Genomic DNA, 16,100 nt, shown 5'->3' on the forward strand with positions numbered 1-16,100 from the left:
TGTGTGGGGGGGGGGTTGAATATGTGAGAAGAAGAAAAATGGGAAAGGAGTGAGAGAGAGAAGGAGAGGAGAGAGGGAGTGAAAACAAAATGGGAGGGAGGTTGGAGAGAAGGCATGATAATGAGCCCTACCTCTGACACATCCTCCTGTTTCTATGGAGACCAAGGAGCCAATCATGTGGCCCTGCTGAGGACTGTACTACTGAGAGCAGATAAGAGGGTGGAGAGAGGCATACGCAGATGCTTCTGTGTTTATGAGAGGCAACTAAAATCTCCCAGCAGCTCTCCTGCCAGTTGTGTCCTCTTGCTTTTATTTTGAAGTGGCGGCTCGCCCCCCTGGCACTGACACTAGTAAAGAATTACCCACCATCAACCAGGCTTTAAAACAGAGGCTTCTCACCAGTGACAGCTCCTCTATCTTCTGGGCTCTATGACACTCCCTACCCCACCAACCCCCTTCCTCCGCTTCCTCCGCTTCCTCCATCACCATCACCAGCTTCTCTCACCCCCCCCACCAGCCGCCAGCCTCTTGGACGCTCCTCGTTACATCACACGCACTTCTCTGTGGCAGCCCGTGTTTGTGACTGGGAGGGAGAGGGAGAGTGAATGCGAGGGAGCCTGTGTGCGCACGCCGTCCCATCGTCGAGTCCCATTGACCAGAATACAGGATGGACAAACCAAGCGTGTGGCGCGCCGTGGTGAGCAGCACGGACCCCAGGCGAACACGAGACCCCGGGTCCCACTCGAGCAGACCGGGCTCTGCCATGGGTTACCGGCTGTACGACATGTGAGTAGCATGTTCAGTGTGAGCGGTGTTGGGCAGGCAGACAGGCGGGCTCGCCACCCTGGGCGGCACTGGTGGAGCTCCCATTCATGGAGACAGCAGTCGAGTGGGAGGAAGTGGTGGTGGAAAACACGGTGTCTACCTCTCCAGTGTCTATGCTGAGTCACCTATGGCATCCAGACATTGTTCTGTGCTCTCATGTTCCCTTCCTGTGCTCCTAGTAAACAACGTTTCTCTCCTGGGGAGGGGTGGCGAGATTTGTTTGTGTGAATGAGATGCTCCGATTTCTACAAGATCAATTAATACCATGTGTCTTCATTCAAAGTGATAGAACCAGAGTGTTTTTTGGTTTTTTTTATTCATTTATTTGAGAGCGTTGCATTATGACTGAAATCACAACAGAGTCATGTGAGTGATGGTTTTAGAGCCTCGGGCGGCTGAGGGGAAAATGACTCATTTCTGGATGATGCTGTGACAGTTTCTTACAGGGCACATGAGTTCCTCGCAGCTTCTGCCATACATTTGTGGGTGTGAGTGTGTTCTTGTGTGTGATTGGTACAATGTGTATGTGTGTGTGTGTGTGTGTGTGTGTGTGTGTGTGTGTGTGTGAGAGTGTGTGTGTGTGTAAAATGCGGCTGGTTCTGGGCTGTTATTTTTGGGATAGCGATGAGTCCTACATTTTGTGTGTGGAAACCTTGCATCTCCTCTCCTTCAGTAAATCATGAGTCAGTTCTGCTGGGAGGAAAGAAAAGACTAAATTATGTCTTGTTTTTTCTTTTGTTTCTTTGTTTTTTGGAGTCATGTTAGGGTTTGTATTTTTGGTACAGTGTTGTACATGAATTTTCTGCACACATTCTGTCCTTACCCAGTACACAGCACCATCAGCATTTGGCTGAATAAGCATTCTTCTGCCTTATTTCTCCGCAGAGGCACATTTAAGTTTGTCCCCCTTGTTGTAGTGTGTGTCGTCTGCATCACACTGGACCCCCTGATTCCTTTACATCTCTGTAAGTGTAACCGTGTACGTGAACACTTTTTTTCACACATTTACTTACCAGCTGGTGCATAACGTTGAAGCTGAATTACCCTGTCATGTCATGATCTAATACCATACATGGGGATCAGTCATCTTAATGAATATGAGACCTTCACGGGTCTCCACTGAGTCCTTCACAGGCAATCTCCCACTGCCATTCACTGGTTTAAATCTCTGCCTTGTTTCTGTGTGTGCGACACACAGTAATGCAATGAATATAGTCCTCGGATTCTCAAGTTGCTTTAGTGTACCACTAATTATAATTTTGTTACATGATTGATTCTGTTTTTGTTGTTGCATAATAGGCAGTTGAACATTTCCATCTGTCTGTGGTTCTGGAGATAGTGGCTGATTTATTTCCACCCTGTTTCCTCACAGCCTCAGTCCAAGGAAAGCTTCAACCACAGAAAGTCACGTGACCGGGCCGAGGGCCAGGGTTCAGGAAGGTGAAAGCTTAGTGCAAATCAATGACTTTGTGAAACGTTCATTCGTTAGTTGTTGTTAAAGGACAGAGGAGATGTGCTGCAGACTGACACGAGTATGTTGCTTTTTTTTTTTTTTTTGTCGGTTTGTCAAACGGACCGAAACTCCCAGTGTCTGGTCAGTACTCCTTTTGATTAGGATCTGGAGCTGAGATGAGTGTTTTCTCTTGTAAATGTCATTTCATCATCACTGGCAGCCCCCAGTCCCTCTGGAATCCTAATGCTGTGCCTACGACTCTGGAAGGCCAAGAGCAGGACGTCCTGAGTGTGGCCTTTAAAGATACACATCACTGCTCTGGCCTCAAGGGATGCAGAGGTTGCCTTGGGTTGAATACTCTAAAGTAAAGTCAGGTGTATTGTGTTCAGTTTAGCACCGTAGAATTTGTTGTATATTTTGCATGCAAGTGAAGCTGATGATGAAGCAACGGAGGCATTTACTGTAAGTAATCAAACCGTGTCTGTTAATGTGCCGTCATGTGTGTTAGGCCATCTGACAGAGAGTTTAGGGAACTGGTTGTCATACAGTTTACTGGTGCAGAGAGACTGTACAGCTGGGCCTCACAGCAGGAGGGAGCGCACTGTATGTTAACACTGCATAAAACAAAATAATCACATTTGGTGCAAAAACAAGATTTTTAACCGCAATATATTTTGTGAAATAGAACAAAAAAAAAAAAAAAGATTTGAATTGCAAAATCTGGTTTTGCCTGACTGATTCTCCTTGTGTCCTGGATGCGTAGACACTTCATGCACTTCACTGCATCAGTATTTCTGCCCAGCCTTGTTGTTCAGTAGTTGTTAACCTGGCTTGGCTCATGAAAAAGTAATACCTGCTTTCTAATAATATACTAATGTTTGTTATTCCAGATCATGAAAGATGTGTATTGGAGTTTAGATGTGTACATCTTTTTTGAAACCAGATACTTGGTAAACCTGTTGTCCATGACATTGCTATCCAGGAGGTTTGATCTTTGTGCATGGATTATTTTTATGGGATTTATGATCACATTTCTGTTCTCACTGCACACTGAATACATACTGTAACACTACACAGACAAGGTGGCTAATAAACATCAATGGGTTTTACCCTTCATTTAGATAATGTCACGCATTCTCAGAGGGCGTTCATGCCATAAAGCCGTTACAAATTTCCTATTATTGGCTGAGAGGTTCTTAATGCGATGGCCCTGTTTAAGTGACGCCAGCTCTGATGGAAAAAAAGTGAGTGCGTCACCGGAGCTGTAAGGCACCGACAGCACATTCCTACACTTTGAGCCCGAGCCTTTGACAGCAGAGTGTGTGAGGACAAAGACAACTGCTAGCTCCGAATGTGCCTCCATTTGAGAGAGCAACTGCAGGATGCATCGGTGCTATTACATAAGACAACAACTGCATACAGTGCATGGCATTGCCAGCAACATGGGTTGGCATAGAACATGCTGTCAGTTCATATAGCATCAGTGGATGGGGGCGTAATGCTACAGAGCAGGAAGTGAGTCACTTAAAGCAGGGATACATGCTGGATCTATGTAAAGGCCTGTCATCATAATAACCCTTTAATTTTTCACTTGTCTAGTTACAGTAACTGTCCGCTGCCGTAAATGACGACAGGCATTCTGTAAAATGGACATAATTACGGGAATTACAACACCATGGTTTTTAGTTCAGTTATTATCCCAAGCACTGTGTAGCGTATTTATCGATCAACTGCTTGATCCCTCTCCTGCTCCTCCATCACTGACGTTCAGAGACGAACAGAACTCACAGATTTCAGAATCATAGATCATGAATGGATAAGTAAGGATTACACGAGGGTCACGAATCACCTCGCTGAGGTGTTTTGACATTGCAAGAGTAAAACGAGCTCTGGTAGTAAAGCAGCTTACTGTACCATTTTCCCCCACCCGGGCTACAGTGGCATTTTGGCTTTTGCCAAAATAGCACAAACTTGGCGAAGGCTGAGCTCGGTCAGCTCTGAAGGCTGTCATTTGCACACTAAAAACGTCAGCAGCTGGACATCTGTAGGCTGGCACCGAGTTGGCTGATTTTGCAGCTGGAGCCGTGTCGGCCATGTATAAGGATTATCAAACCAACGGGATCTGTTGGGCTCTCGAGGGCACATCTCAGTGAGTTCAAGTTTCTTCAGGGGAGAAACTAGTGCTGATGCATCCGTGGTTTGAAACAGCCCATAATAAGCCCCTGCCTTTGCCAATAGCAGCATCAGAAGCGACAGCACGGAGGAGAGTTGGTTGCATCAGAGAAGGATGCATCTCCAGAACATTTTGTTCCTCTGGCAAAAATAAAAACAGATATGAGGATATGTTTATATGCAACAATGTTATATAATAACAAGCAAACCGAGATATCACAGAGCGTGTTATCTGGCGTATTTATTCTTATTTCCACGGATTTAGATTCACTTTCATATATGAAATAAGCTGTCTCTGCAGAGTGCATATGGAATGACTCATGCTTATACAGTATATTTTTTCTATGCATGTTTTTTTTTTTTTTGCTGTCATGACTCTGGCCTTTCTGCATGTGCTGTGTTTGCTTACTTCGTACGAGACATGCTGATCCTGTCAGGGATTTAAATGGTGAATCATAGCAATGTGACTTAGTTAGAAGCCTGTACACATAATTCGACAAGCCATATCATTCTTTTGATTATTAAACAAGATACGATCTTCCTCTATATTTCACAGGGCACTTGAGCCGTGTACTTTTTGGCAAATACTTCCGGCTCTGTTGGACATGTGCACCGTGCTGGTGGTCCCAGGTCTAAGGGTACCCTCTTTGACAGGGGAGACAGCGTTCCTCATCAGTTCTGCCTTCAGGTTTGAAAGGCCTTAAAGTAGCTGTCAGAGACTGAAGACTGTGGGATCCACCTCCAACCAGTCACAGAGGATGTTTTGCCCCCCCCCGTTTTGTTCTCTTTTTCTTTGCCTTGCTGTTTGTCTCTGCTTGTGCTTTCTCCTCTAATACAAAGCCAAAGCTGGAGGAGTGAGTCTGCTGTTATTATGAATCTCTCCCCTCCTTGTCCTCCCTGTCTCTTTCTTTCTTTCTCTCTTCTTGGTTTTGTCTCCTCACCCTCCTTCTCTTGTGTTTCATCCTTCTTTCCCCCTCCCCTCCACCTATCTTCTGCATGATTGCTTTCAGGCTGGCGGCTACACAGCTGTACTGTACAGTCTGTGTGATACAAGAGCTTGTGCTCATTCGAACTGTGCAAACTTTCATGTAAGATGATCTCCCTAGAACTCCTCTGTAAAATGATATTATCTGCCCTGTAGCTTAAACTAACATGCGACTGAGATGCTCTTGTGCGTCTGTGCCTCCCTCTTTGCCAATATTGGTATCTCCCTGCTCACTGCAGGAATTTGGTTTTTATCCCAAACAGAAGAGGAGGCGTAACCGTGTGTCACATCAGATCGGCACATATGCAAAGAGTTGAAATCTGACAGTAAGAATCAGTCTCATAAGCCACACATTCAACTGCATTTTCCATTTAGCAGCTATAAACTCTGTTTAATGATCTACAATCTTTTTGTGTAAACATGTCCAAGTGAGCCAGTAGAGGTCTGAGGTCTGCCATTTATTGAATACCTCTCTGATGCAGCATGAATCAGAAATAAATGAATTTCCATCATGTGGTGTGTTGATGTGCTCTGAGTGAATCAGCATGCCTGTCAGACTCCTCATTCCCCTCAATCACATCATCTCATTGGCCGATGAGCTCTGAAAGCAATGGAAGCTACTCCAATCTACCACCAGGGGGTGAACTTTTCTAACACATCCTCTCAGAAAGGCTGTCCTTCACACAGACATTATTATGAGCTCATGTTCTATCGTGTACTTAGTGAAATCCTAGTTATCATGATGTCTTGATGGATTTTTAGTGCAGCGTACGTTTTAGTTTTTCCTCTATAATCTAAGAAGGTTATTATTATATCCTCTGCTGTCTTCACATATCTTCTTAGGTCCCCTTTTTTGAATGGATCAGTTCTCATGCAGGATAAACCAACGGTTAATGTCCTTGTGGGCAGGATGGAAACCCTGCAAACAAGTCAATCTTAAGGTCCACCCATCACAGGCATCTTCTTGCATGTCTGTACAATGTTTTGCATCTTTGCTGCATTATGCAGAGTGTTTTACAACCTGAATGGGACTCCCTCTCCACTCCTCTCCATTCAGCTCCATCATACAGTTGACCAGAAGATTTTCCGCAGCAGGCCACTTTTAGTGTTTATTGACTGTACATCTCCCACTCAGAGCAGGCCATGATGAAATCCTTGGGGCAGCTTATCAGTGATTGACTGGGTCAGTCGTAGGGAGAAGTGGACTCCCTGCTCTGTGATGCTCGATATCTGTCCGTGTCAGTGCACTACAGTACAATGCAGCAGCAACAGGGAGACAATAAGTGCTTGTCCCGAGGCTTTTCACATGAGGTCATTTATTCAGATTGATGGTTGAGCAGATATGATTTTCTGTGTTTTATAGCCTTTTTATCTCTGAGGGAGTGTAGATTCATATTGATCCACCTGCACTGCAGCGGGGGATTTTTAGTCGGGAAGACAGGAAATATTTGTCATATTTTTTTTGTATCCTTACTCTGCCTTTTTGTAATAGTTTTTGCCTTAAAAATACATCCTTGGTAGCTTTATGCAACCCATTTTATAACTGACCTTGACTCTGACCTCTACACATCTCACAACTCTGACATTGGTTTTCAGGGTTTGTACTGACATCACAAAGGCCTGGGAAGAGCATCTGAAATAAGGGGAGTCCTGGTGGGAGGCACTTAACCATGTAATCATGTCGCTGTAATGTCTCAGATATGAATCCGTCGACTATCCTTTACGCTCATCTCTTCCTCCCATGTTTTCTTTTGCTCCCCACTCTTACATATTTCCAAAAATAAAAGAACTGATCGTGAGTAATCTGTCGCTGCAAACACAGCACCTCTGTCAAACACTAAAAAACGCTGCAGGTAATTAATCACACCAAGCAAAACTTAGGTGTAGGGTGGAGACCTGCATTGTGATAAGTGGAGAGAAAGTTCATTAAGCAGGCAGTTCTGCGCTCACACACACACACACACACACACACACACACACACACACACACACACAAACACACCAGTTCACCACACGTATGGACATGCCAGTTGCATGCCATGTAGAAACAATCTATCTACTCATTAAATCTGATCCTGTTGTGCTTGTATACGCAGTCTCTCTCAGCTCTTTATCCTATAAAAACAAATAATGGCCTGTCATGTGCACTCGAATCAGAGACATCTGCGTTTAAAACCAGTTAGCGCTGAAGTAATTGCTCTTCTTTGCCTTTGACAGACTCTAATTCTGCTCACAGAACCAGTGGGGTTTTCACCCACACTCACCACTAAAGGCAACTTCACATGAATTAGAAAGAGGGAACTAAAAGGGTTCTCCATCTGGCGTGACCCACATGAGGAACAACAAGCATAATATGCGTTTGAAAGCATTGGGAAATGTGTTTTTTTTTGTAAGTGTAGTTGCTTATCTTTCAACTGTGGCCTTAATTGTGGTTGGTGGATATTATCTCCAGCGTTAGCCCCTATCTCTAAATATTATCTGATATAATCTGTGCGAACTTCTCTGAAATTCTGAGCGCAGAAAGTTAAACAAAGATAATCACACTTGTTATGTAGGGAGAATTTGTCTCGGAAAAGCTATTTTTCATCAAGGCAAATTGAGATGAAGAGCACAGATAAAAGACTCCGTCAGTGTGTGGTCATTTTCTGTGAGATGGGTTTAAATCAGGAGGCCTGAGTTGTGACAAAAGGCAGATGAATGGTGTGTAGATTCATTAATTCCTCGGTGTCCCTGCTGTTCACACAGTATAGCCTTTGTGCTGCTCTGGCCTTTCTATATCTTGGCTTGGGAAAACAGAGGAAGCGCATATTGTGCCAGGAGGTGTATGTGAAAAGAGTCATGCGGAGATGACTTGTCAGACGAAACAGATCTAACCATACCAATTAGTGTGTTAATGTGTAAATATGCACACACATTAATGCATGTTTGTCTATTTGTGTCATTGTGTATGCATAGCCGAGTCTGTTTGTTTGTGTAAATATGCAGCATTTTCAGTGTTTGTGTGTTTGGACACTGACAGAGGCTGAATATTGATGAGAGGCCCCTCCACACCCCTTTCCCATGACTGCTGGGACTGGGTGGCACTGCAGTGTGGCACTGCATCTCAGCCAGAGAAAGAGCAGCACTGTGCTTGTGTTCAAATGCAAAACCCCCCTTTACCAAGAAAAGACAGCAACAGCTTGTGTTTAAGTCTTATAGCCTTGCTAAGCACTGCAGCTCATTCCGACATGTTTCTAATGAGGACACACACTTCTTTGATTCAGGTAGAACACACTTCCCTTCTTATGCACAGGAACAGAAATATATCCCTGTACCATTCCTATCCCGGCCTAACTATTTAATTCAGTTCATGAATCACGCTATTGACCGTAAATGAGCATTTGCTCAAGCAATCTGCAGTTGTAGGCTATTTTTCTTTAATGCTTCCATGACCTTGATGAGTCAAACAAAGCAGCGTTTACTCTCCTTTACTAGACATTGACAAAACATGAGAGCACTTCAAGCCCATATTTATTTGAACAAAGCATGTGAATAAACTCATGTGGTCATACAACATTGCAGCAGCCCCTCCCCGCTGAAAGGCCAACCAATCACAGGCAGCCCTGCTAGGCTTCCATTTGAAGCTTCAGTAGTATGGTAGTGTTGCCCAGCAACCAGAATCGGCACATTTCTGGGAGGTCCTGTGTGGATGGCAGCAGCTGTAAGAGGGAAGCAGAGAGAGTAAGAGGGAGAGGATCAGGAGAAGGGGACAGAGATAGTAGGAGAGAAGGTTCAGGATTTCACGGGAGGAAGGAGAGAAGGAGGGAGGAGGAGGGATGGGGTTAGGCTGAAGCTAAGAGTGAGAGAAAAGATCCAGGCTCTCCTCCACTCATGAGAAAGTTTGTGCTTACAGTAAGAGGAGGAGACAGAAGAGGAGGCCTTTAATGATCCCTGTTGCGTCTGCGCCTGTTCAAACAGAGATGAGCGAGTTTTGGAGGATTCCTCCTCGTCTCGGCGCTCCCACACATTCCACTACCTGTGCCTGCTGGAGCGGTGCAGAGCCTTCGGATGTAGCCATGATGTCTCAGAGGATCCTGGGCTGACGCACTGTGTGGAGGGACCGGCACAGAGGAGAGACTGACTGACCTGGATAGGAGCTAAAACGGAGCCGAAGCAGCCAATATAGAGCTTATTTTTGGGAGGTGGATCCCGAGCATTAATACTGGGTCCAGATCAATCCTATAGAGGGTTCTTGCCAGGCCTGGCTTTCTGGGTTGGTGATGACTGAGACAGGTCCAGGAGTGATGTGGTTGTTCTGGGCGGGTTAAAACCACTCAGGGTGTCGTCCAGCGGCAGTGGCAAGGCTGGAGCTCCAGAGGAGGACAGATCCGACATCCATGCAAAGGGATTCACTGGCTGAAGAAATGAGCAGGGTCCTGTGCTTCTGGTGCCATGGTGCCTTTTAATGTCGTTGGATTCCTCTGCTTTTCTGCCCTGTTGATTGTCTGAGCTGAGGATGTGGAAGTTTAAAGCATTTTGCCTAGATTACTGGCATGTGCTGTGTTTGCACCCACACAACAACTTTTACAAGAGGTACGTCTTTAAAACTGGTGGCACTGTGCCGCCACGTTTGGCTTCGATAATTTCTCGGACTTCTTTTGCTGCTAATTATCACAGAGCGCTGTCGGTTTGTTGATGCTGCTTCCTGTGTTGGAGTGCTCCTAACGTTAAGCAATCAGTTTGTTTTAAAACAGACTGTGGAATGACTTCATCAAGCATGGCTGTTTGATGGAGGAGCTGTTGTGGTGCTCAGCTCTGCACGCTGACATACTGGCTGACAGAGAGAGAGAGAGAGAGACATTACTCAGGAGTGCGTGAGTTGGCTGAGCCATTATCGATTTACTTAGAGAAAACCGGGTTATGGCTGTTATTTTGCAGAAGCACTTGGTTAAGTAACTTGGCGCTCCGAATGATCTTGTTTGTGTCGGTTGTCTGTTTAGCGTTGGCACCGCTGAAAACAACAAGATGAGCTGGCTCTGACTGAATTCATTCATCTCTGTCCCACTGGGACAGAGATGAATGAATTCAGACCTTTCCTCGTTCACCTTTCACCCACTGCATAATCTACGCCTGATCACCGAGTCTAGCTCCACGGCTCACATCAAGTTTGGCATCTCAATCGATAGTTTATGAATCTATAATGTGTTTTGGGATTTAGTCTTCTTTCACCGCAACAAGCCGATCATGTAATCAGATTTGATTTAATGGCTTTTGGTGATACTTCAAAACTGTAAACCACAGCATTAAATCAGGAGGATGCAAAATCTACTGTTTAACAGCTGGAAGACCTTTGGTTCCCTTTTTTTTTTTGAACGCAACTTATTAGAGGTTTCAACACTTGCTTCTAGGTATGTTAAAAAAGGTGCGCACTCCTCTTTCACACTCTCACTCTCTCACACTGTGTAAATTACTCACCCCACCCCCCTGCTGCTGTGTTGAGACCATAAAAAACTCATGTGTTTTACTGCCTATCACGACACAGAGATCTGATGCTCCACATTCTGTACACTCATCAAACTGAGATGCACATTGAGCTGGTTAGCACAAAACAACTTATCTATTGAACATCTAAAGAAAAGCACAGAGGTGAATGATAAAGGTGCTTTAATGTTTGGGTGGTCTTCACTGTTGGCTTAATTTACCCCTCTGTCTGATGCTCTGTAATCTCACATCTGTATTTCAAGCTGCAATTTCAGCTTCAGAGGACTGTAGTTCTTCAGAATTGCTACTTTCCTCTTATACAACATAATTTAGATACCAGGTTTTTGGAGTTGTACAGACAAGAGCTGCAGTATTCTTGGTTCCATTATCTTCCTGCTACATCAGAGAGATTTAAACCGGTTGTGTTTTCAGAGGTTTCCTCCGTGCACATGCCGCCAGGATGTGTGACAATCAGAGACACCTGCCTTCTGTCACAGCTCTATATGCTAATGCATGCACACATATATAAACATAGTTTGTCATAAGCATTAACATTCTGAAGGTGAGGATACAGTATGTCCATGATTCATTAATAATGCATCACAGATTTAGCTGGCAACTCTTCTTTGAACGTAGGCTTGAGGGAATCCCCCCAGCTGTAGGTGCTATACCTCATGACCAAACGACTGTGGTATTATAACCATCCTTTCAGTCAGATTTTATTTTTTTATTTTTGAGCTTTTCAAATCCCACACTTAAAGTGTGTGGTTTACGTATTTCTAAATAATTAACTAAATCTTTTTCTAACTGCTGCTAACAGCTGATGTCAGTCTATGACTCACTGGCCTTTCAACATATTTAGGACTATTGTTGATTTTTTTTTTCCACACACTGCAAGCGACTCATTGCGTGTCTAATCTAACCAAGTTACTGGAATATCCTGGTCATTGGGCGTAACTCATTACATTGCTCTGGCTTCGATGTAACATATTCAGATTGTGTCCCAGGACTGGGGCTGTGTTGTTAAAGCGAGGTCAGTGTAGTAACTCGAAACAGCCTCTCCCAGCTGCTGAACTGGGGTTCACCCTCCCTCCTGCGTGGCCTTCCCACTGTGAACAGTGTGATTGTTGGACATGGGTCCAAGTATTACCATACACACAGGGAGTGAGAGCTCCCTTATGCTCTCTCTATCTATCTCTATCTCTCTCTCTCCCTCTTTCTCTCTCTCTTTTTAAAGTGACTTTTACATAAATAAGCACACATCAAACGCACAACATAGGCCCTGCCCATCAGCACTGGGAGCATGCATCATGGGAGCACCAGATGAGTGAAAGATTGCATTGGACGGCACAAAAAGGAACAAAAGGGAAGGGGTGTCTGCAGAGAGGAGAAAGAGGACTGGTGTGTGGTTCGTTGTGGGTGGAGAGCTTTTGTTAAGAAGAGGGATGATTTTCTTCTGCTATACGTACAGGGCCTTTACCTTACTTGGTCATCAGGCTGCTTGCTAGCAGCCCAACATAAACTAGGGCAGGGAGAACTTCGAAAAAGGCACAGACAAAGTAACTTTAGCAGCAAAAGAATGAACTTCTTTGTGGGTTTTGTATGGAAAGTGAAGGATGTGGGGTGTAATTTGTGGTTGAGAAGGGAGTGAGCACAGACTGTACTTCTTCTGGCTCTTTTTAGGGGGAGTTACTGCAGTTTTGTGTTTTTGAAACTTTTTTGAAACTTCCTTTTGGTGCCATGTGCATTTTTTTCGGGCATGTCTGATGCCTCCAGTGATGTCACTGCCGTGTGGAATGCGATGTGGAAGTACTGCATTTCCAGCCGAACTATAAGGTAGGAGACCATCTGGCATGAACCAGTTTGGATGGCAGTGGCCTGCAGTATAAGTGGTGGTTGTCTTTCCGACTGACCGCAGCAGTCTTTGCAGATATTTCTGACGTCTGACTGATCAAATAACATTCCTGTCTATATGCTCAAGCTTGGTGGTTTCCTCTCTAGGACCATGGAAATATATTATCACTAGTGCACAGCTGAACGAGGCAGACAGGCAACAATAAAGACATTTTCAAGGTCTTTCAGGGCAGTCTACTTTATCAAGGACATTGGTAATAAAGACTTAACAATAATCTTTCCATTCTTTTTTGTCATTTAAGCCTTATTATCTTCTTATCTTTGACTTCCCATGGATGACTACAGCAGGAATGTCCTCTGACATACACTATTTAAATCTCTTTGTGAATGAACACAGGAACTTTGACATGGATAACCATTACCTAAAGATCTTCTTTCTTCCTTATATTACTCCATACGAAGTCCATAGACCTGTTCATTTTGTCTCTGTACCTTTCTGCTGCATGTACGTACATTCAGCCTGTGATCTGCTAAGAAATTCAGTCTCTCTTCCAACACCCCTGTAACTGAAACAATGTTGACTTTTTCAAACCAACAGGCCTTTTATGGAATCTGTCTGGTTTTTTCTCTAAACTGCTTTTTTACTGTTTTGTTTTTTTTTGGTTTTGTTTCTCTTGGATCAAATTTTAATTTCTCCCTACTGGCAGGCAAGGCAAATATACAGGGAGGTTCTTCATCATTAGTCATTATTCCAGTCACCCACCCAAATATTCTTACATAGAAATTGAAACATTATCACCAACATCTCTATTTCTCATCCGATAAAGATTCCAATTCTTCAACTCAAAGAGTCTGTTGATATCGAATAACGCTCCTGAACAGGGGATTTCTTTTTCCCCAAATATAAAATCTGTATACACGACCCCACTGCGAGGGAACATGAAGCCACTAAAACTCAGCAGCATAGGGTGGAAAAACAAACTCTTATAATGACATAGATAAAGAAACTTTATTTGAATGCGGATCGGTCACATCTGGCAGATAAGGGATCTATGGAATAAGGTCAGTGTGGGCCTGTGATACCGGTCCGGCAGATTGGATTGGCTCGTCCCTAAATGTAAACAAACATTTTAGATTATGATCTCTTTAAATTGAGTTGTGACTGAGATACTGTATATACTGAGCAGGACATTTTAGAGTTGATATCTCTGTGATATGCCCATACATTACTGCAGTCAGTGACTGTCCAAACTGAACTCCTCCTTACTCATCCAGTCCTTTGTTCCCTGCCGCCCCATCACCACCCCTGCTGTCTGTCCTTTTATATCCCCCTTCCCCACTCGCTTTGCTGATGGAACATGTGGAAACAAACAAACAAATGACAGAAAAAAGGCGGCGAGGATAGTTGGAAACATCCTGAATGTTCCTAACCCGCCAAGTCTTAACTGTGACAAAAGGGTTAATGCTAACCTGCTAAATATCTGAGAGGTTAAAGTAACAGGGCGACTCATGTACGTCTGACTGTGGCAGGGATCCTGTGGCAGTGACACCGTAGACATTAGGGTACATTTGATCTGAGTCTGGGTCTGTGTCAGAGAATGCGACAAACAGAGCATTACTTATTTAATGTGTGTGGATCTGGAGCTTGTCACCGGTGCCTCCTCGTCCCACACTGGATATCCATGGGACGGGGCACGGGTGGAAGCGATGAAGAGTCTTCATCTGAATGAACTGGCATGTTAAACACCTCCTGACAGACCCGCGCTGCTCCGTGATAGGTAAATGGCTCCAACAGGACTTCATTCTGGGCACACTGGCATAAATCGGTGTTGGCCCTGAACTGGAGCTAGCGCTGGAGAGTAGGCGATTCAACATAAATCAAATGAGAGCAGCTACTGACCCCTCTGTTGGCTCCCTGTTTTGGTACGCTGGCTATATGACAAGTGAGGTCTTTTTTTGGGGGGGAGTTGGGAGGAACTGCTCGTAATGGAAAAGTAGCAACCTGCCAAAGCGAGCTTGCAGTTCCACTGTGGTGAGTGAAAAAATACTCTCCGGGGTGGAAAAGCTTAGACGTGTCTAGGATGGAAGCCGTATTCTGGTCAGAAATGTCAGGATGATGGAGATGTGAAGAGGCTGTTATAGTAGTTCATGAGCTGCAGTTAACCATAACAGAGAAGGCTTCTAGAATTGGTGCTGAATAGATTAAAGTTTATAATAATGTTACTTTTTCTGATTATAGTATTGTGGACCACAGTCACACAGACGAGTGCTGAGCCTGACTCTGGGTGATCATAGTTCATTCATCATATTTCTGGTCACCTGTTTGTAAATTTTATTTTGGCACTTCTGCTTGTCCAAATGCGAGTGGAAAATAAGTTTACACGGCAGCAATCTGTATCCTCGGGCTATTTCCATGGGCTGGCTTTCACAGAGGGATGCATCATTATGGATGATTTTTTTTTTTTTTTTTTATCAGTGCCCATGACCAGAAAAATAGCTTGGTATGCCTTTGTGCTTTGGTTTTTTTGAGGTTTCTTCATATGTGCAGGCTTTTTCTGATCTATGCTTAAGTTGCAGTCAGTGTCCACACACCACTGAATAATTTACACTCGTGTTTCTCCCAGAGGGACATCAGCACCGTGTGAGCAGATATTTGGTTCTCTTCTTTATATTACCTTTCTGTGATAGTTTGGCTACCTTGTTTTGCTGAGAGGACATTTGAACATGACATTAATAAATGGGATGCTGTGGTGTGGCCATAAGGGAAAGGCTTGAGAATAAACTCCAGTCTCACTGTCTCCTCATCCCCTCCAGTGCTGCAGGGTTGTAACATTATGGGAGAATGTATTTGGGAGCATTGGCTGTGCTGCAGTATCTACACTGCACATTTTAAGCTGTGCAGCTTTTGAAATGCTAATCATCTGAGGAAGCCAGTTTGTTTACTCTAATGCTCAAGAATGCCACCCTGTAGAGAGGGTGCTTTTCATGTTCAGGGTGTTTACTGAGGCGTCTGATGAGCAAAATTCTCACAGTAGAAATAAAAATACGTTAGGAAAAATTGTCATGTTTCGGCAATGTCTCCCCCATTCTTCCTTTTTATATACATTATGTGTATGATTAAAGCAGGGCCAAAATATGTGTTGCTTTCTGCTCTGCTCTGTGTGATGGGGGGGGGACTGTGAAAGCTCTGAGGGAAACACAGCTCCCGTTTCTTTCTGTCTTTTTCTACTTTTGATGACATATTCCTTTGCATCTCTTCACAGCGCCTGCCTGGAGAATAATGAGGGTGTGTGCTGCATTAACTTATGTAATGGCGAGCGAGAGGAGGGGTAGGATGGAGCGGTGGGAGGG

The 16,100-nt window shown here is 44.3% G+C and overlaps 1 protein-coding gene across 5 annotated transcripts in view; it reads left to right on the forward strand.

Moving 5' to 3' along the window:
- LOC111672208 (IQ motif and SEC7 domain-containing protein 1-like) overlaps positions 1 to 16,100 on the forward strand; it is a 90,825-nt gene that overhangs the window by 38,577 nt on the left and 36,148 nt on the right. The window contains exon 1 of one of the 5 annotated variants that reach the window (XM_023429557.2): positions 9,283 to 10,007. The exons of 3 other annotated variants lie outside the window; for them this stretch is intronic. In XM_023429557.2, coding sequence (XP_023285325.1) covers positions 9,931 to 10,007 — 77 coding nt within the window. In that variant the 5' untranslated portion in view covers positions 9,283 to 9,930. Of the gene's footprint in view, positions 1 to 9,282; positions 10,008 to 12,579; positions 12,732 to 16,100 lie in introns of those variants that run through there. One more of the 5 variants, XM_087180191.1, reaches the window with a different exon arrangement.

The sequence above is a fragment of the Seriola lalandi genome, unplaced genomic scaffold, assembly GCF_002814215.2.
Source record: "Seriola lalandi dorsalis isolate HSWRI2012SDOR001 ecotype SW California unplaced genomic scaffold, Sedor1 jcf7180002054896, whole genome shotgun sequence".
Taxonomy (NCBI): domain Eukaryota; kingdom Metazoa; phylum Chordata; class Actinopteri; order Carangiformes; family Carangidae; genus Seriola; species Seriola lalandi.